Below are 22,758 nucleotides of genomic sequence, written 5' to 3'. Positions count from 1 at the left end.
AATATTTGTTTGTGTGTGATTAATACTCTGATGTTGCAGATACTCCCTCATGTGATTACCTTTACATACTTGAATATTCCCATCAGGAAGTCAATGGGATTACAATATGAATAAAGAAAAGGAGGACTTGTGGCACCTTAGAGACTAACCAATTTATTAGAGCATAAGCTTTCGTGAGCTACAGCTCACTTCCTCAGATGCATGCATCTGAGGAAGTGAGCTGTAGCTCACGAAAGCTTATGCTCTAATAAATTGGTTAGTCTCTAAGGTGCCACAAGTCCTCCTTTTCTTTTTGCGAATACAGACTAACACGGCTGCTACTCTGAAACCTGTCAATATGAATAAAGTTATTCATGTGTAAACGTTTTCAGTTTTGGACCTAGCAAGAGTACTTAATCATATTTGTCAGCTGCTGTGTAAAATATCATCTCTGTGATGTACAATATACCTGTTCCATATAAATTACAAAACATTTATGTTATAACTGTGTATTACTGAAATGGTAGTGCTGCACCTGTACAAGATTACCTCCCAAAATAGTACATTAGAATCTCGACACTCTCTTTACTAGTTATTACTTCCAGAAAGAGTTAATAGATTTTTTTCCATGTTCCCGCACACACAGTATGTAGGGTATCCTCAAAGAATAGGTAATATCCATGCTGTATTTATATTAATTTTGTCATGGATGTTTGTTGAAAGTTCCACTCTTAGACTCCTGTATTTCCACATATGTATGTCTGTTTGGGAAAAAAATATATAAATCATTCAGCAGTTTACATTTCAATCTGTGAGCACACCGGACTAAATCCTGGGCCCCTTGGGTAAGTGTAGAAGACCCAAAGATGAAGGGAAAACTCTGTGGGCCAGATTCTCCTCTCACTTACACTAGTTTTATAGTGGTGTAATTCCATTGATTTGAATGGAATTCCTCCTGATTTATATTGGTAAGATTCATAGACTTTAAGGCCTGAAGGGACCATCATGATAATCTAATTTGACCTCTTGCACATTGTAGGCCACAGAACCTCACCCACCCATTACTGTAATAGACCCACAATCTCTTGCTGAGTTATTGAAGTTCTCAAAGCATAATATAGAGACTTCAAGTGCCAGGAAATCCACCATTTACTCTAGTTTAAATCAGCAAGTGACCCATGCTGCAGAGGAAGCAAAACCAAACCAAACCAAAAATAATAAACCAAAAAACCTCCATGACCTCTATCAATCTGACCTGGGTGAATATTCCTTCCTGACCTCAAACATGGCAATCAGTTAGACTCTGAGAGTGTCAGCAAGGCCCACCAGCCACACTCTTTGGAAAGAATTCACTGTAGTAACTCAGAGTTCTCCCCATCTAGTGTCCCACCTCCGGCTGCTGGGGATATTTGCTACTAACATTGACAGATGGCCCCCGGAACAGAATTAGGCTCTGTGCTTCAGCTGGAAACTTCTAACGAGATACAGAGGACACAGTAACTGCATAGGTGGATAGATGGGTCTCTAAACCGTATCTTATAAAATGGGCATTGGGGGTCTGATCCTGAGAGGTGCAGTCTCCATAACTAGGGATAAGGAGACTATGCCACCGTCTAAGAGCCCAGCAGAAAGCCCAGCTCCTTAGCAGAGTTGAGGGCCATGCTGAAGAACTTTGTGGGCTGCCTGGAGATTAAATTGTAAAAATCCTTCAGGCCAGGAGCAGCACCCAACTTTCCAAACGTGGACACTACAGTTGGGTGCCCCAGCGGCCACTTGCCTTCGCCTTTTGGCTCAAGTGGCCCAGCACCAGCGGGTCCTTGGCACCCCCTGTGTGAGGACAGCTGAGGAGGAAGCTAGCAGTTGGGGCCAGAGCAGTTTAGTGCAGGGAGAGCCCCGGCCTGCTCCCTAAGAGAGCGGGGCTGCTAAACAGTCGTCGTTCTCCTGGAGCACACCCAGCTAACCCTTCCTGCCCCAGCGGGAGGATGTCTCACGCTCACCCCCAGTTCGGGACCCTCCCCGCCCGGGAGGGGCACTTGGCCGGGGTAGGGCTGAAACCCGCGCTCCAACCTCGTGTGAGCCTGGCGCTTAGTTGCCCCCCCCCCTCCCCTCCCGGGAAGGTTGGAGGCGGCAGCCCCCACGCAGCGCTCCCAGGTGTGGCTGGGCAGGTTCGCCCCCGCGCCGGGGGACATGCGGGGCAGGTGACAATCAGCATGTGTGTCCCCCACCCCCCCCTCCTTCCCGCTGAGCAGGCAGGGCCATTAAACGGCGGGGCCGCTCAGCCGCCCTCCCCTCCCGCAACGACGGGGGGTGGCTGCTGGACTCCGAGCCGGGGCGCTGGAGATGGAGGCGGTAAGTACTTTCCAGACCGGCTCAGGCAGGCGGCTCTCGCAGCAGCAGCCCCAGCGCTCCGGCTGCGGGACCAGCTGGGTGACTCCGCAGGTGATGCAGAGATGCGTGCAGCGGAGCCGGGGAGGGCTGGGGTCCAGCCCCATTGCTCACAGAGCTAGGCAGGGGAAAGTGTAAAGTGCCTCCCTCCCCCTGGCCTGCAGCCCGGGGCAGGCTGAGGGCGGCCCCTGGCTGTGGGGCAGGGTGACCAGACAGCAAGTGTGAAAAACCAGGACAGGGCGTGGGGGGTAATAGGCACCTATATAAGACAAAGCCCCACATATCAGGACAGTCCCTAAAAAAAATCGGGGCATCTGGTCACCCTAGCTGGGGGCCACGGGGTGTCATGGGGACTGGAGGGGTTTGCCAGCCGCTTCTGCACCAGCGCCACCACTATGAGCCCCCTTCAGCGCAGACGCGCAGGGGGCTGCGGCGAGCCCGCGGAAGCGCCGCCCGGCTCCGCCCCAGCGGTGTCTGATTGCAGCGTGCTGCGGAGGCAGAGCCAGGTGGGGAGCCGAGCCCGCTGCGTGACCGGGTCCCAGCTGCCCCCTCGTGGGACATGCTGCCCCGCCGGGGAGTCCTGGGGAGAGGACTCCGGGGGGCCGCCCAGAGACACTGCAGTGTGCTCCGGCGAGGCTAGGACCCTGCCAGGAACTTTCTGCAGAGCCCCGCGGGGAAGCCTGGACGGGTGGGTGTCCCAGGCTCAGCTGCCCTCCAGTGAGGGGGGCGGCAGAGTCCAATGAGGAAGTTTCAGGGAGCAGGAGGTGAACAGCACAGGGGGCAGTCACAGCGCTCAGCTGCTCCCCAGGGCGCAGGGGGCACAAGCAAAAACACAACACTTGAGGCTGCAGTTAAAGCCTTTGGCTTCTGCTGCTGTTGCTGCGACCGGCCTCCGGAGGACTCCCTCTTGGCGACTCGGTGTTTTAAACTTTTGTCCGATAGGCAAGCGTGGTGCAGCAGATCGCTCTCTGAGCAAATGGCACTTCCATGATTCTTGAATAGCTTGCATTTATCGATGGTAGGAAAGAATGAAAACTAAGGGGAAAATATCTAAACAAGCTGCAAAGGTACTGGGGGGATGCCGACTACAAAGGTCTCCTCTTGGAGCTTCTCCAAACCACTGTGTGTGGGGTGGGCTGTGTCCCCTCCCCCTCTGATACAAACAAAGGGGATGGGGAGGAATCTGTCAGTGAGATCTCTGGTGTGCTGACCACTTCAGGGACCATGGTCCCATACTGCTCTGAGAGGCCACATTTGTGTTGTCTGGCAAAGGCAATACGCTTTATTTAGACTGTGGAACTGTGTTCTCTGTCCCAGAATCATCTTGCGCTAGGGTTGTGAGGAAGAGGGGCACATATGGATGTAGCTCCTTAAAGAATTCACAGGCAGACTGGGGGAATATTACCCTTGGACAATGCAGATATTAGAGGGGCAGATTCCAACCCCAGGGCCCTCACAGAGTAGTTTGCTGGAATCTTTTTGACCTCAGGATCATTGAATTTTCTACTCTTACCCTCTTTGGTATTTATTGCAAGAGGGCATGATTTGGCCTCTGATGTTTAGACACACATGATGTGGTTAGATAATGGCTAATTGTTAACAGATGCAGAACACTCAGAAACAGACAAATGGAGTTTTTCTAGTGCACAAATTGAGAAGAGTTTAAAAATCCTTACAATGCTTTAAAATTTCAACAGTAATTGCTATAGATTTGCCAAAAGTAATAATCCACAGTGATCCTCCACATCATTTTAGTGACTGGCTGCTAGTCCAGCTATATCCTCAGGTTAGCCTTGAAAACTCAAATTCTAAGAAGTCATTGTCACAGCAAAGGTCTACGTGTTATGAGTTTAATTACTGTATTAAAACATTCCACCTCGCCTTGCTGGGAGTGTCCCCTGCAATTACAGGGAGTCTGGCACCAAGATGAGCTCTCACTTGCTAACAGACTTTCTGATTATATTTATTACTCAGAGATGAATATGACCTTTTCATGTACAAAAGTCTACAAACCAAAAACATGAAAGGCCTCTCTAAAGCAAGTGGATGTAGACATGGAAATGTGCTTTTATCCTTTTTGCTTTATATCCTAATGTATTTTCTCCTTGAAACCTTGCTATAACTCTTCTAACAGCCAAATCAGCACGTGTTAGGCTTCAAAAAGACTGAGAAGCTTATCTGTGGAATGGGATGTCCTAATTTCAGAATTTCATTTGATGTTGGCATCTGTTGATCACTTCTCCGATTGCTGTGTAACAGCTTTGAAGGGCAGTTTTGAATTATGCAAAGTTTTTTGTTTCATTTATTTATTAACTTCCATCCTCTGGATCTTTTATTGTATTTTCAAGGTATTTTCATAACACTCTGGGTTTATATTTGTTATCACTATTTTTGTGTTTTTCCCTCTCTTTTTTAAAATTGCTGTCATAAAACCGTTTTTTTTTTAATAACTCTAATTGGAGATGTCAAAACCAAAAAATCCACATGTGCTTGAGTTTTAGGAATGCTACTTTAATTCTCCAATCAGACTGAGACAGGACCAAGGTGTAGTAGAGGGTTGCAGGATTAGGGCCACATTCTGATCTTGAATCATTGGGTCTAAATTCAGAGAAAATAATTTTAAATCAATGAAGTTAGTCTGGATTTAGGCCTGTGTAGCCAAGATCAGGATCTGGCTCTACAGAGCAAACATAGCAAACCACAGGAGGATGGCCACAAAATATCATTGTTCAGAGTCAAAACCCCAAAAGATTGCTTCTTTGGCGGTCTGCAGAGAATCAGACTCTTAGACAAGTACCTGAAACGGGGGAAGAAGGCCAGGGTTTAACTATGTACAATGTAAGTCACTTGCAGTTTCCTGTGAAGGCTAAACATCCACGCTCTCGTCATGGCTGATGGGTGCTTGGAAATTTGCTACCATGTTTCTATAAAGCATACAAAAAATCCTGTGTTAAAAGAACATTAAGACTATGAAGCTAAGCACTCAAAAGTTAGGAAATGCCAGAATGCCTGTGCTGCCTTCATCCAGCCCCATTGTGCATGTAGATTATGATACAGTCTTTAATTACCTAATCATATATTAGTTTTTTCCAGAGGGCCCAGCTTCATTCAGTGCACATAATGGATAGCGTTCACTGAATGGGGAAACCATTTAATATTTATTTTTATCCTCATTCAGTGTGGCCTCATGCCTTATTTACTGCACACTATTTAAACTCTCACTAAATACAGTATTATTCATTTTCTCATTGGCTTTTCTAAAACACTCATCATAGTATCTGAATGCTTTGCAAACATGAATGAATTTAGCCTTGCAACTAGGGTTGCCAACTTTCTACTCTCACAAAACTGAACACCCTTGTCCCGCCCCTCGTCCGATGCCCAGCCCATGACCTGCCCCTTCACGCCATTTCCCACCCCCATCACTTGCTCTCCCAACCCTCACTCAACTTGCTCATTTTCACGTGGCTCTGGCTGTGGGCTCTGGGGTGGGGCCAGAAATGAGGAGTTCAGAGTGCGGGAGGGGGCTCCAGGCTGAGGCAGTGGGTTGGGATGCGAGAGGGGGTGAGGGGTTTGGGGTACAGCAGGGGGGGATCTGGGCTGTGGGGTGGAGCCAAGGGGTTTGGAGTATGGGAGGGGGCTATGGGCTGAGGCAGGGGGTTGGAGGAGGTACTGGTTCTGGGCTGGGGGTGTGGGTTCCAGGGTGGGGCCAGAAATGAGGGGTTCAGGGTGCAGGAGGGGGCTCTGGGCTAGGGCAAGGGGTGTGAGGGCTCTGGATGAGGGTGCAGACTCTGGGGTGAGGCTGGGGATGAGGGGTTCAGGATGTGGGAGGGGGCTTCAGGCTGGGGCAGGGGTTTGGGATGCAGGGTAGGGTGTGGGCTCCAGCTGGGGTACGGGCTCTGATGTGGGGATGAGGGATTTGGGGTGCAGGAGGGTGCTCCAGTCTGGATGGAGCACAGTCTGGGACTCCAGTTTGGAGTGTGGGAGGGGGCTCTGGGTTGGCGCAGGGGGTGCGAGGATGTGTGAGGGCTCTGGCTGGGGCTGCAGACTCTGGGGTGGGGCTGGGGGTGAGGGTTTTGGGGTGCAGTGGAGTGAGCCAGCGCTTGTGGTTCCAGCCCTGTGGGGCGGGCATCAAGACTCAGGGCTTCTGCCCCCTGCAACAAGGTGAGCTGGCACGGAGGGGAGAGGGCCCCGTGGGCCAGATGAAATGAACTACGGGGCCAGATCCGGTTCATGGGCTGTAGGTTCCCCACCCCTGCCCTAGGCATAGGAGCTGGAGGGGGGACAAATATGCCGGCTACTTCCTGGAAGCTGCACAGTGCGGAGGCTAGGAGGGAACCTGCCAGCCCCCCTGCGCTGCCAACCAGACAGTCAACGGCCCACCGGGATCCTTTTTCGACCGGATGTTCCAGTTGAAAACCAGATACCTGGTCACCCTACTTGCAACCCCCCTATGAGGTATAATGGTATTGTCTCTGTTTTACATCTAAGAGTCTGATAGGATTATGGCTGAAAAATTGAGATGGGCCTGACTTTTTCACAGTACTTAGCATATTTATGGCTCTTTGTACGTTCACACAGCTCTTACTGACCAGTTGACCGAGTGCTCAGCAGTTCTGCAAATCAGTTCCCAGGTGTCTCAAGTTAGGCACTGAGAAAACAAGGAAGCCACAGGGGACACCTGTGAAAAGATTTATTTAGTGATTTACCCAGCATTACACAGATGCTTTTTGGGAGAGGCAAGGATAGAATCCAAATCTCCAGAGTGATATTCAGTTGCCTTAAGCACAAGGCCATCTTTTCTCTTCCCTTGCCTCATTCACTGTACATCTCCTAGTTTCTGCAACAAATGAGGCAAGATCATACAGGCCATAACTTCACCCAGCACTGTCCATCCTGTGCACTGAATGAAGCAGGGGTCCTATGGAGAAAAAAAACAAAAAGTGTGACCATGTAATCAAAGACTATCATAATACAGGTATAAAAGGAGGCCTAATTAAGGTTGCACAGACAACCTTCATTCTGGCATTTCTTAACTTTGGAGTGCTCAGTGTTGCAACTTTAATTTTGTTTAACATAATGTTAATGTTCTTTCCTAAAGTGTTTTTTAACCAAAATGAAAAACCATCTTGACCACCCACAGCTGGGTCATCAGCGAGGTTGGAAACTTAGTTTAGAACCTTATACAGTACAGACCTGTAACTTGGGGTTAGTGGTGGCAGTAGCTGACTATAATCCTATGTATAGATCAGCTATTTGAGGGGGATTAGACATGCATTTTCCTATTCAGTTTCACAGCTATTTGGTAGCAGCAGAGAAGTGTTGGTAATCAGGAAGACTGGGTTCTACCTATGGGTTTCTCTCCCCACCCCACTTCTATTTCCCCCACCTACATATACAGATAGATATATATATATATATACAGCCTATCCCTGTCCTCCTCTGCTCCTTTCTCCCTTGACCTGCACCCCCTTCAGTCTGCTGCTATCCTCACCTCTCTACATTCAAGCAAGTCAAGATGCTTCCTCCTTTTCCTTCACGCTGCTTGGATACCAACAGGGGGAGTATTGAGAGCATAGGAGAGAGAGTCTCCCTGCTCTCAGTTCAGTACATGGTGCTAAACTTTCACAGTTGCATGAAATTGGGAGGGGCAGAGAGTCAGACAATTATTTTACAACAGTAGACACTGAGATTTGGAAAATTAAAGCTTTATAACCATTAAAACACAAATTGTCAACATCACATGTCAAAATATACAAAGCAAATATCCTTAAATCAACTAATCATATCGGTTTTTACTATTATTTGGTAGTCCATTTGTAACCAGCCAAATTCAAAGTCTAAATCACTGGATTTTGTCTCTAAATTCTCAGGCAGCATTTTTCTTACTTTGCTTATTTGTAAATTTCAGTTATTATGGGAGGAAATATTTTTGTCTCCAGTTTGTGTGTGTGGACAACGAAATCAACATTTACTGATTAACATTTAATCCTTCCAAGCCTACCTGTAATCCAGGGATTTTGCACATCTGTAGCACCTTCTGCCTAAGAGTGCTCTATAAACAGTGGTGAATTGACCTTTGCAACACCCCTGTGATGTAGGGAAGTATTAGTTGTCTTTATCCATAAAATAGGAGATAAGTCACACGAGGTTGAGGGTCTGATTTTTTTTTCAGTTACTAAGCACTGGCAACTCCAATGGGAGCTATAAGTGTTCTGTGCTTCTGAACAGCATGCCCTTATGAGTGACTTGCGTAACACCACACACAGGTGTTAGAGCCTGGAGCAGAACCTACAGCTCCTAAATGCAACTCCTGTGCCTTAGCCACATGATCTTCCCTGATAGCTAGTGTCTGGGATTTTTAAAATTACATCTGTTATCCTATTTTTCTCTCTCTGGGTCTCAAGTCCCAGGAGCATATGTGACTGTCCTGCACAGGAGAAAACTCATGGAATTTCAGACCTGCCTAGCTGAATCTACCCTTTGTATTTTGAATAACTTTATAGGTGGATATTTACATCCTGGAGCATGTAGCTGCAAAAGAAAGTAATGCGATTACATAAATATCTATGAAGTGCATTAGCATAACTCATGTTTTCCTGTGCGCCTTGTCTTATGTAGAATTTAACCTTCAAATACTGTTATGTCAATATTTTCAAAATACAAACTAATGAATACATACATTTATAAAAAAGGTTTACACTTTAGGAACAGCTTGTTTAGCAGACACTAAAAGAGTTTAATTTTCTGGCACATTCCTTATTGCTTCACATCACCAAGGCCAGGTCTTATACCATGACTGGAACCAAATGTTACTTCCTAATGAAAAGTAATGCATGATGCATGAAGTGTCAGGCAATTCATCAGGAACAAGGAGGAGATGGCCCTAAGGCGCAAACAGTGTGCTCTTTAGAATATTATAGCTACTTAACCCTTTAGCATGAAATGGAAGATGTGTAAAGAGACAACTTTTTAAAATACATTTGCCTCTCAAAAATATCAACTTAATGCAGAACATGCAATGAAATACAGCTTCTGCAACTTAAAATGTACAATAGCCAGTCAGATGTTAAAAGTTAGTCCTGAATCCACCAGTGTTAGTGTGTGTTGGAGTGGTAGGGGTGGGGGTGGTTTAAACAATTGTAATGAATCTCAGCTGAAGTTTTCTTCTTTTTGTAGATGAAATTATATTTAGTGTTTTAGCACAGTCAACGGCATGTTACTGAGATTAAAAATAGTTACAGGAAATATTAAACTTAATTTTTGTGACCAACATTAATTTTTGAGTCCAACACTAATGATTGCCATGTTGCTGAAAGCAAAACTATTTACACTAAAAGTTTTGAAAGAGTTCTCTCTCTCTCAGTATAACTTCAGTCACAAATGGCAGAAAATTGAAATGGGATAATTTATAATCATTTAAAGGGATACTGTCAGCTTGAAATCTAGTCAATCTAAGAAGTGAATAAGAAGCAGTTCCATGAAGTATGTTGCTCATGAGTTCCCTTTCCAATATTGCTGTTTGTACCACATTTTCCTTTGAATTATATTTTTCTCTCTATTGCTGTAAAAAAGAACCACACAAACTGGGGAGACTAACAAATGAAATGCAGGAGAGACAGTGAAATGAACTAGACAAAGTGCTGTCAAATGCACAAAGTAAGCTAAATGAAACAGAGGGACCACTTTTTTTTCTGATACTTAAGTCATTGTAGGTGTTACCTGTATCTGTAGTCACATTTATCTACAATACTAAGTGAAGCAATTTCAGAGGACATTTGATTTTTTTTTTAAAGTTGACTCTGCCCTTTTAAGTCAAACAACACACATTAATGTTTATGGTTTCTTGGTTACTGTTTACCTCGTGAATAGCTGCTGTACAATTTAAGATGCAGAATTTATATTTTGTTGGATATTTTGCATTAAGATGCTATTTCAGAAGGAAAATGCTTTTTTTAAAAAGCTCATTCTTTACACAACCTCCATTTCATTCCAGAGTTAAGTAGCAGTCCCAGGCCCTCATTCAACAAAGAACTTAAGCATGTGCATAACTTTAAGCCAATGGGGCTATTCACATGATTAAAGTTATGCATATGCTTAAGAACCTTGGGGCCTGATCCAAAGCCCAGAGAAGTCAATGTGAGTGCTTTCATTGACTTCAAAGGGCACTGGATCAAAAACCTTATGAAGTGGGGCCCTAAAGAGCTCACTGTTTGGCTTAAGGCCAATTAATGGAAGTTCTGTGTGCACAATGAATGCGGAATTGGATCCCAAATGTAATAATCCTAACGTATTACTCTGGTTTTTTTTATTGTCTTATAGTTGAGTAAACTACATAAACTATGTTTTGGTAATCAAGTCAGACCATGGAATGTAAAAGATGTAACAAACACCCAAGCCTTTGCATTTGTCTAAGGAAAACTTATTCAGGTATTTCATATATTTACATAAAGTTTAAATGACTTAGATTTAATTGTTCATTATCATTATTAGCCCATACCTATTCTTTCAGTTAGCTTAGTTGTGCTGAATTAACTTGTGTCAAAACAGTTATTCTTATTTTTTTTTAAAAACTACTCTGCTTAGTAAGAATTCAGCATAAGAACGCTACTTCTTCCTGAAGGGGTTAATACCATAAAACAAAGACATCTGGCAGAAGCTGTGGGTGTTGGCTGTGGCAGATCCAGGTCCGTACCAGTCTCTACAAGGGAGCTGTCATGCTTGTTGATTTATCCTTCCCTAATGTCACGGAGTATGGGATGTTGAAACTGTGGCTAGAATGTGAAATACTAAATCATAATCGTCATTTTTTGTGTGTGTCTGGGGAGGCTCATTTTTGGCCTCTGCTCACAACTTGTAAGAATTGGAGGCAATTCCACATATTTACAAAATCTGGTATATAGCACAAAAAGGCTACGGTATTTTGGCTTTCAAAACTGCATATATTAGTGCACAACAGAGAATGATGGCAACAATTTAAATCAAGGCATACACTGATGAGATATTACAATAGACAATATGGAAATACATGGAAAGTACTTGTAAATGCCATATTAAATGAAATGTATTCTGTGGTGTTGCAGTGGAAACCACATATAACTCTCACAATTTCTACACAGTAAATTAATTTTCCTCCTTCAACACAGTTTGGCTAATTAATTAAGCTTAGCTATAAGCATATTATGTTCGTTGCTCAACATCTTCTTGAAAGCATAACAGGTTTTCATGTAAAATTTATGTGAACCTAAGTTTCTGCATTGTAGATAGCAGAAAATATGCTATGCTAGCTTGCATTAAACTTTGCCTATAAGCCTTAATTTTTGCCCCATTTTCTGTCACTGTGAGGCATACCATAAATGGCTGGTTATGCTACTGAGCAGAAAATGAGTGTCATGATTTTTCATCAATAGATCCATATAATAAGAAACTATCGAGCAAGGTAAACTTAACAATTCATGTTCTTCTGACAGAGTAGATTAAATGACATTTTTTCTTATACTCAATGAATTGTTTTATTTTTTGGTTTCCCAATATCTTTAGCTACTTCTCAGGACTAAAATAGTAAAGAAGGCATAGCCCTGGACTAGCAAAAGTTTAATGCAAAAGATAATATTTATGTTCTATTCCTACCTAATACACAGTTGCAGCATAATTAGTTTCCTTCTGCTGCTTTCTTAAATCATGATGGTGATTGTGCACTCACAATGGTAGAATGAATGTACAGTGATAGAAACTTATAATGCTTACAGAGGTCAATATTATGTGTAACAGCTGCATCTTTCTTCTATGTCATCATACATAAGTTTTACACATTGGGCTGTGTTCTCTCCTGCATGCATTACTTTCATAAGTCTTAATAGATGCCTTGCATGTTAACCAGATGAACATATGCACTTAACTGTAACATTTGGAATCCAATGTCTAAAACGTTGCTTGTTTTATGAATATTTTCCAAGTTAAGAAGTAAATAATGTTTTTCACTTCTGCCAGAATAAATCCAAATTTACACCGGTATAACTGAGATCAGAGTCTGACCTGGAATGAGCAAGTTCCAAATAAGCGGTCTGCTTGAATGTATTCAAATATAAATTAAAGGTCAAACTCTACATCAGTACAAATCAAAGGTACTTGCATTTAAGTTAAGGGTTATTCTATGTTTGGACCAGTGTAACCGGAAGCAGAAATTGGACCTAAGCAACCAATCCTACTTCACTTAACTCTATAATAAAACTGCTATTGATGTCAACAAGAGCAACAACGGGCTCTAAATCCTTATTTAGGAAAAAATGTAAAATGATTTTTCTAAATATGACTCTTTGAGATTCCAAATGCTGTGTGTTCACTTATTCCCATATCGAATTTGCTCAGTTCACAAATAAAATTTGTATCCCCATACTTAGTAGACCCACAAACTCAACATGAGCTCTGACAGCCAAACTGGGTTCTTTCCATTTCATGCATCTGTATGAATCAAAGATTCTGCTGGCCAATTTATACCCTTAGCTATACCTGTGCAACCTGTTGTCCTTAGTGATAATCCTTTTCCACATTTAGAGTGAATGGGATTGCATAGCCATTACTGAGAATATAATCTGAAGACAACAGAATTGCACAGGCATAGCTGTGGCTACATTTTAAGGTAGAACTGCCCTTTAAAACATGGCTGACTGTCTTGTTTCATGAGATACTGTACATTCTTCTTTCATATGACAACTTAAAAAGCAACACAAAAGGTTAATGTTCCAGTTTGCCATCCACTCTATGGCTTCCAGTGACATAGAATGAATCACTCACAGCTAACCCTCTGGAGAAGAATCTTAGAGGGCAGAGGTTTACTCGATATTCCATGGTTTGGCTATCTTCTTTACACTCACATATCTGGCTGTCCTTCATTTTCTATTTGTGTAATAGGTCATTGCAACACCCTTGTGAAGTTCTGTTGCAATTTGCTGTGATCCAGATCTTAAGTGGCATGGTGAAGATGGGTGGTTGGTCTGTGGGATCCGTGATCTTGATCCCTCTGTTTTTCCATAGTTTCCACTTCTTATCTTTTGACTACTGTCTTAAAATTGTCAGAGCTTTGGCCACTAGCCAGATGGGTTTCCTGGACTTATGGCAGCATCTGGGGCTGACTAAGGGGTTGGAGATCTTCATAGACTGACAAGTCTGGGTTCATTATCATGCAGTCGTATTCACATATTATTGCTGCTCCTCTTTGGAGGGACAGTGTTAAGATATGTACAAGGATAGGGAGCCAGATTTTCGGTATTGACCTCAGCACTCCTGAGACGGTTCTCATAGCAGTGTTTAACTGCCTGTTGACAAGTTGACATAGGTATGAGTTTGTTTCTCTTTTGATGTTTGCCCTCAAAAGGCTATTTTGCTTGAAATCCTTGCTTTTTAGACTGTGGAGCCATCTATCTGTATTCAGCCGCCACGTTGTGGCATTGGTCATGCCAAAGAATGTAACAACTAGAACCATGTGGATATTGCCATCTTCCTCCCCTCTGAATTGAGGACCACATTTTAATTCTACTTTAGGCAAGGTCAAATAGTTAAGAATCAGCAACTTTCCTAATACTTTTTTTCTTGTGAACCCAATCTTTGTTACAAGTTTCATTCTGAAGATCAACAATGGAATGTTAAGTATGGAAACAAAGAATTTCTCACCGGGAGGTCCTGATTCTTCTCTGCCTTCCACCTTCAATCATCACTGATGCTTACTCATGAGGAAGGAGAAAGTAAAATGCTACTGTTTGATTTGGAAGCATTTTACATCCGCTCTACGGATGTTGGTGACAACACAAGCTGCAAGGCAGTGAAGAATCAGGCACCACATGTTTATTCAGTGTGTTGTCTTTCTGATGCTTACTGCTTTCAAGTCTGAATCACAGCGTCCAGATTACTAGCTATTCATTTGAATTTTGTTGTTATATTACCTGGGATCATAGTATCTACCCAATCTAATCTTTGTCTCTCCAGGTTCTTGTACTGTGCCCATAGTAGTGGTATCTGAGTAGATACAGTAAAATTGTTTCTAGCAACGATGTTTAGATCCCACAGAATGTCATTTAAGCAACACCTAAATAGTAAGAAGAGAATGTACAGTGTTGTGGACATTCTCTCTCAAAGCCATGTAAGCCAGGACAAGTCAGGACATTTGGAAGTAGCCTAAAGCCAAGGGATATGGCTTGGCTGTATGAGCCCAAAAGTGGAGCTACAGAAATTTAGGAAGTTAATGAAGTGTAAAGTGTATAAGCTCTCACAGTGATGTGCCAATAGATAACGTCAGCATAGCCTCTCTGTCTTGGCATGGCTTATCTTTCATAAACACAAAGCCAAGCCAGACACACTAACTTCCCCACCTCTGTTATTCTGTTGCCTCCCCATGTACATACAGGAAAATGGGTTTGGAAGGCATGTACAAGAAGGGTTCTCTTTTGCTTATTCTGGTGCCTTCTCAGTTCTGTATGTGACTTGAAATGCCACACATTACTGTTCTTCTGAATTGTGTTGATCAGGCTATGTCCCTTTTTAATATCCAAAGAGTGTTTCCCCTGTAAGTATTGTATGGGCACCTAACAATCCGATTGTGCCCTTCTGCATCACACCTGCCTGCAAAAATGAGATCAGCTTCTCTTGCATTTAAAGAAGGTAGAAGTTTTTATTTGGGAGATATGCTGAACCAAGCTCTAAAAGTTATTATCAAGCAGAAGGTTCATTCTTCTCTTTGCTCTAGAAAGCCTGGGGATGGAGGGATGGTCATGATTTTTAAGGCCAGATATCTATAGTAAGGGGTCTAGGCACTCATCTAGAATCAGAGGTGTTTGTGGTCGACATTTTACAAATCATTTCTTTCATCCTCCATTTGGTAGAGGTAGAACCACAGAAAGTGCCCCTACCTCAGATATCTTACTATGTGAGGGCATTAGTCTGCTCCATTGAAATTAATGAATGCAGGATCAAGTCATTACTTTAAGAGGAGACACAGCAGCTGAGTGAAACAAACAAAGGAAAGGAGCAAGGGTCCGGTAATAGTAATACACACATTTGTGCAGACTGCTACTTGCCCTGCTTTCAGGGACAAAGTTTTAATTTGTTAATGGAGACAAATAAGTAGATCAGAAGCACTATTTTACTATCTGGGAATGGTAATGTTAGAATTATTCAGAGCTCAAGACTTGTGTTTGCTATTCTTAGTACAGGAGCATGAATGATTTCCTTCATAGTCAGTCTTTCTATTTCCATTGAATCTGATTTTTCAGAGAGTTACAGCCTAGGTTGACTAACGAAAAAAAGGGACAGATTCTGGGACATGAGGGACACAAGTGTAAACTGGATGCCATTAGACCTATTATGTATTTATATCATAAATAAGATCATCATCTAACCCAAAGTGTAAAATTTCATAAACTCAATTATATCAGAATAAAATTTCATAAAAAGAAATGTATGTTCGTGAATAGAAAATCAACTAGCAAAGAGATCTGTAAAGTATGGTTTCTGAGTTATATCTCCATTGAGATTCTTCATTAATTTCTAATAAATTTTGATATTTGTTTGTACATTCAGAAAATAGCTTTTTTGAATGTAAAATTTATTCAGCTTTTGAAGATGGTTTCTGTCCAAAGTTCTTTATATGTAGACTTCAAACCTGAATTTTAAAAATATTTGGAGGAAAGTGCACCACTTCAAGATTTCAGTGTAAATTGCATTTTTTCAGCACTAAAATAGTTTGTTAAAAAGTTATGTCAAAAAGAGTGATGTTTGGGAGCAAATTTTCCCACTGCCTTCACTGGATCTCAGTTATTGTGGGTGCAAATAACCATGGGTCAAATTTAGTATATACAGTTATTTGTTCCCAGACTTTGGTTCACTTAGGCTACTAAATCTCTGTGCCTGGAAATGAGGGGCTTAAGCATTTAAGAGGTCTAAATTGAAGGTTCAAATAATTACACTATTATTTGCACCAAGTAAAATGGAGGCCAGTGCAGAAAATCTATATCTTTTAAGGATCTAGGGCATGGTGATGGGGATGGAGAATGCACCTGGGGGTAAGAAGAGACATGGTTTAAATGGCAAAAATTGCCCTTGTCCTAAATCTTGTCCACATGCAGTTTTGCACATGGAGTATCTGGTTTATTTGTATATGACAAAATGATCAAACCCTGGTAGAATATCACTCTGGGTCTGATCCAAAACCCATTCCAGTCAATGGGATTCTTTCTGTGATTCTTGAAGGCTTTGGATCAAACCTTCTCATAAAAGTTTTTATCACAAATTAAGTCTGTTTAACTTTATTTGCTGTGTTGAGCCTTTAAAAAGAGATGAACTGTCTGAGTCACATGATTATTTTTCAATGCCTGAAGTCTTTTCTTTTATAATAATGCTGAAGACAAGTTGTTTTTGTTGTTGTTGTTGATTAGATTAAATCTGTGGGGAAAATACACAGGGAAATGTGATACATAGCCGACTTCAAGTCTTGACATGATTGTCAACCTCTGTACAATTAAAGGTAACACCACTGAGATTTAAATTTGACCTGTCAGTTGGTTGCCACATTGTGCTAATTTTAAAAAAATCTCTGTCCCCTCCTCAGGCTAATTACTACTAATGCTCTGTAGTTTGATGTGAAATTAAGTTTGGGGTAAGATATAAAATTTGATACTTTAACTTAATTAGCTATACTTTTCTTAATAAGAGTGACACAGTTCCTGTTATAGTCCAACATACTTGGGTGAATTAGTACTTTTTAATCACAAAATACAGGCTTTGGGGAACCCCAGTGATCCAACACATTCTTGACTGTTGTGATAAGGGTTAGATTGTGAACCCCTTACTCACACTGGTGAGCATTTACTCCCTGCAGTAGTCCCATTAAAGTTCAAGGGAACTGTTTCTGTGAGTAATTGCTCAGCAGTCTGTCCCTAAAGAACCACTGCTACCTTTTGCAAGAGTAAGGGATATTGGCTTCAGTTCTCTGGCCAAATTCTGCTCAAGCAATTACATTCTGTCTACCTACATCTCGCTGTAGTTTAAGTTGATTATTACCTTCTTTGCTCTCTGCCCTCAGCTGTTGTGTAGGGGTGCTGTCAGCTGTTAAATAGATATCACTCTCCATCCAAACTTCAGTTGCATTTCACTGAAGAGTGAAGTGATTTCTATAGATCTCTTTCCTCACTTACCTTGCAGGGGTGCTGCAGCTTAATTAATTGGCTGCAAAGGATTTCAGGTCAGAGGAGAGGTATTAGAGGTACAAAGAGTTATTTACTTATAAATGAATAGATGCTTAAATTATTCAAACAGTCTGACTAATATACAGGGCTTGTATATTATCGTATAACAAATGCACTGTACTGATGAAACCACCTAGTCTTTCCCTCCATTTTCAATTTACAGCAATAATAATTCTCAGGAAAAGCCTTTGCGGAGTTTAAGAACCAGCTAGGGTAAACGGACCTCAAACTGTCCTCCTAACTAGTCATTTGTTTTCAGGGAAGGACTTGGGCTTTGATCGTTATTCCTAAAATGGCCAAGTGCAGCCTGATCTCAAATGCCAGTAAAAGCTGGACAATACACAACTACATTCTTTTCTTTTTGAACGGCACCATACACTAGATCCACTCTTTGTGTGTGTGGTTACAGTGGGTCAGATTCTGCACTCCGAATTACACCAGTATAAATGAATGAAGATCTGACCAAGTATCTTTGTATGTCTCAACTCATTATCTAGTTTGGGTGCATCTTAAAACGTGAAAAGGTGGATCAGGCATCTTTGCTTTAGCAAATCAGTAAGAAAAAATTTACTTCTAGATGTGGGGGCTGCTTTAAATTATGCCATCTGCTGTGATCTCACAGAAACCACTGTGCCAACCAGATATCAGGCAAAATGCCAGGAACTCCACCCCGGAATGCTTTCTACACAGCTGGATGCGGAAAAGAGCAGGTAGTACAGAGCTGGCTATATGCCGTCCCCGCGTCCCTCTCTGATGCGGAAAGTTGCAGAGTAGGGCTGAAAATCCGTTTATGATCCCTATAAAAAGGGTTTTGGACTATTTTTGTCAGTTTGTTTCATGATAATATTTCTATTTAACAATTTATTGCATTTTTAAAATGTAAAGTAAGACTAAAGAGTGGTCACTTTGGCTGGGCTATCACCAGCAGGAGAGTGAATTTGTGTGTGGGGGGGTGGAGGGTGAGAAAACCTGGATTTGTGCTGGAAATGGCCCACCTGATGATCACTTTAGATAAGCTATTACCAGCAGGACAGTGGGGTGGGAGGAGGTATTGTTTCATATTCTCTGTGTATATATAAAGTCTGCTGCAGTTTCCACAGTATGCATCCGATGAAGTGAGCTGTAGCTCACGAAAGCTCATGCTCAAATAAATTGGTTAGTCTCTAAGGTGCCACAAGTACTCCTTTTCTTTTTACATTTCTAAGTGTAATCATTTATTTGATTGTATTGCCTTTGAAAACATGTTTACAATGAGTGCATATAGAATGTGTCAAAACACAGTACTAATTGCAGATACACATTAATACCCCTCAGGCTTGTAGCTTAACATTATCATCAATTCTGTATTCAAAATCAAAATCAAATTTGGTACTTGATCTGCACTTCTAGGTGCACAACATACAGAAGCAATACGTGGCAAGAGGAGGAAATGACTGCTGTGTTCTCCTGCTTGCTGTCACCAGCAGCATTATCCCTAATTCCGTTAAGAGTGAGCACCATGCAGAGGGTGGGAGGGGGAGACACAAATCCTGCAGATCCCTGAGGCTGCCTCCTTATCAAACACACTGAACAAGGACTAAGGGGGTGGGTGTGAACCTTCTGGCCACCCCTGAAAGCACCAGAGGGAAGTTACCAATCAATCAGGCCTCGCTGTGAGAAAATAGGAAGTAGTAGGAGCCAAAAACTGCTGTAGATAAGGGGCCATATGTAACATATTCCTATATAGTATGATGGGCACATATAAAGCCTCTCCTCTAGTACAGTCTTTTTACTGATGTCCGTATTTTTACTTCCCAAGTGGTCTATGGCTGCAAATCTGATTTGTATCTGCAAATCAAGATGTAAGCTGATAGTCTCTTATTTGCAATAACAAGGTTTTTTATACATGTCCGATTGGGGCATATTATGATTAACTTCAATGGGCAGGATCAGGCCCTACAGTTTAATTAAGGCTCATTACTATCAAGTCCCTGCATTGCCATATAAACAAGTTGTTTACAAGATAATGCTGACTATAATTTTATGAGTTTTCTACCAATCTTTGTTCCTTTTGTGTTGTGTGAAACCCATGACGCTCAGAAACAGCTAGGCCCACAGCCAGGTAGATTTCTAACTAATTTAGCAAGTAAGGACAGGTTTTTTGACTTCCCCAACCCTATAGCAACCACAGTCCCAACTCTCCCATTTATTGGAGCACCTTTAGTGCTACATATTTCTAATTATCCTGCAGTTTGGTTTCAGTCTCCTCTACCAGGAAAATTCTGCCTTTGGGTTCTGTCAGCAGTTTACACAATAAGATGTGCTAGATATGGAGTATCTTTTTGAAGTGTACTACCAGTATTGCCCTCAATAGATTTTTATTGTACTTCTCTATCACCATTTATCACTCATCATCCTGAGTTGAGATGCATCCTTCCCACTTCCAAACCTCACTTCCTCTGTATAGCTGGTACACTCAATAACCCAGTGCTTAACCATCTCTGCTGCCTTTGTTGGAATGTCAGCTGCTCAGTAAGTACGTCAAGGTGCCCTTTTGAAATTCATTCCAGAAGCAACATCTTTGAGGCATGAACAATCAGTATCCTCCTTCTTTACCTCACTCCATCGTTCCCAACCTTGCAGTTATATTCTTTTCATTTTAATTTGCATATCCTGCCTGGAAATCTGTTTGAGAATTTCCGCCTGCTTCCTGTACTACAGGAAAGTTGCCTATATGTGTCTCAGAACCAGTGCCAGCATTTTCTTCTTGCTTCCTAGCAACTTCCAGAGTGGCATAAACATGTGTGCTGGAATGTGAACTTCAGTGTGTGCCAATGCCACAGGAATGAGGAACTGCGTGTACGGCATTAATGGGTCCACTTCAGAGTGAACAGACATCCACATCACCAAAGCACAAGCATGCTTGGAAATTTCGGTAGAGATTTTCTCTGGGTAACTTGTGGATTTGGTTCTCCTGTACTAGCAATCTTGCCCTCCTAGACTGCCAACCCTAACTTTTATTGCTTTGGTGGGCTCTGTCCACCAATTCTAGTGATCAGACAGACTTGCACTTGTAAAAAGGAGTAAATTCAAAAGTTTTGCACTTTAACACAAAAAACAACCAACAAAAATCACACATTTTCTACAGCTGAATTTCTCCATAGTTTTGTGGCAAGAAATCAACAAGCAGCCTTCTCTGCACTGAAGATTTAGAACTATAAAACATTTTTAAATGTTTCATTTCTAGAAGCACAAAACTCAGAGTCTAACATAAGAAATGGCCCATTCATTTTCTTTTAAAATCTTGGGTATATGTTTGTTCCCTAGCTGAGAACTTCTATAAGACATTTCAGACTGCGACAAGTTTTTTTTTTATAAACACTGAACAATAGGACTTATGATTGAAGTGACAGCACACCTTTAATTGTAACACCACTGGCCTACCCCTGTATTCAAAAGCACATTTGCTGCAGTTTTTAAGACTAAAAGGTTGATATCTAAAAGTTGATATCTCCTGTGCTAAGCAGTGACTTTTATGCTTTCTGATGGTTTCTCAATTTAAAATGTTTTCCTATTCAAATGTGTAAAGAATAACCCTAGCCCTAAAGAATATTATTTGAGTAGGATGAGCTATCTTCTCAGCTGGAGTAGGTCAGCATAATATGGACTTCAGTGCAGCTATGTTGATTTGCATAAAGCATGATGACTTTAAGGAGCAGCTAGAGTTTGCAGTGCACAGGAAACTGGGGTTCTCCAAAAGATAAATTATGTTGATTTCTGTAACTTATTTGATTGAGTGCCACATAAGTGAACAATATTGAGTGTGGCTGAAATTCACAAATCCCACTTAATCCCTATTTTGAGTGCTTAGCTGGGCCTTTAAGAACTGCCTAGGCCTTGTACTGTCCCTCAGCATATGCGTGTGCAGAGGGCCAGTTCAGCTTACATGAACTATCCTAATGGGCAAAGCAAGGCAGCTCCCATAACGACATTTGATTGTCAGGCAAAGGTCCATTCTCTCTAAGGTAAAGTATCTAGTCCTGGGAAACTGAAATTGGTGACTTGAGAATTTGAGACCCTGATCCTGCATTGGGATCCACTAAATATTGTACTCTATCTGTTTCATAATACTCTGTGTGAGAGCACCCAGTAGCATGGAAACTGCCAACAGCTGAGAGCAATTACTGCCATGCCTCTCTGAGACAGTTCTCAGGCCGGAATGTGGCTAGCTGGTCGGAATGTGGCTAGCTGGTCAGAATGTGGCTAGTTGGGGGACAGTAGTGCATTGTAGATTTACTCCCAAGCTTGCTGCATACTAACTTTGTGTCTAGATAAGCCCTCTCAATGTGGGTTAAGATAATTTGGAATAAGGCATTCTTATTTGAGAATAAGAAGTCCACACAGGAAGTTATTCTGGAATAACTATTCCAGAATAACTCCCAATGTAGACAAGCCCTTAGCTACCTGAAATTTTCTCTCATGGTGTAACATCTTTCTGAGATTGACAACAGCCACAAAACCTAACAAGCAAAACACAAAATACCTAGAATTGGCTCAGGTGTAACCTGATGATCAAAGATTGTTACCATTGATGGCTGTTTGGTGAGCTATGTGAAATGGGCTGACTTTCTCAGTACAGTTCTCTGAGGTCATGCTCGTAACACAGAACACAACATACTGTTGGCAGTCTGAGAAGAAAAACCAAGGATTGAACGGGCATGGAAACTGAACAATAGTGCTGCCCTCACAAAGGTTTCTTCTCATCAAGATCGAGATCCGCAAGTATGGGGAGAAACTTGTATTGCGTATACTATTGTCTGTGCTGTATCTGGTATGTGGATTGATAGCTATCTTGCCTCTAAAGGGATGTCAATCTGGCACACTTCACAAGCATTATGACAGGTTTCAGAGTAACAGCCATGTTAGTGGCCACAAGTACTCCTTTTCTTTTTTCACAAGCATTAAATTCCCTTTAAAATGTAAATAGATGAGTCTGAAATAATAACATGTCTGGCACTAGAGTCATGCTGACATGTGTTTGGAGTACTTCTACTGGATAACTGTTAATTTATTATTATGCTGCTTAATGTTCCTTGGTAGCTATTGGTCTACTGTCAGTTCTATCCCCCAGAATTAATAGTACCATACTGCCCATGTGGTCACTGTGCAAGCTGTTTAA

At 42.0% G+C, this 22,758-nt stretch overlaps 1 protein-coding gene across 1 annotated transcript in view; it reads left to right on the top strand.

Annotated features, from left to right (window-relative positions):
* The first annotated feature begins 2,224 nt into the window (after nucleotides 1-2,224).
* Nucleotides 2,225-22,758, top strand: part of BNC1 (basonuclin zinc finger protein 1) — a 100,313-nt gene continuing 79,779 nt past the window's right edge. Inside the window, exon 1 of the mRNA XM_073361478.2 lies at nucleotides 2,225-2,328. Within this exon, the coding sequence (XP_073217579.1) occupies nucleotides 2,320-2,328 (9 nt within the window). The 5' untranslated portion in view covers nucleotides 2,225-2,319. The remainder of the gene's footprint in view (nucleotides 2,329-22,758) is intronic.

Source organism: Lepidochelys kempii, chromosome 10, assembly GCF_965140285.1.
Source record: "Lepidochelys kempii isolate rLepKem1 chromosome 10, rLepKem1.hap1, whole genome shotgun sequence".
Classification (NCBI taxonomy): domain Eukaryota; kingdom Metazoa; phylum Chordata; order Testudines; family Cheloniidae; genus Lepidochelys; species Lepidochelys kempii.
The sequence above is the reverse complement of the archived record's forward strand: the minus strand, read 5'-3'. Positions and strand labels throughout refer to the sequence as shown.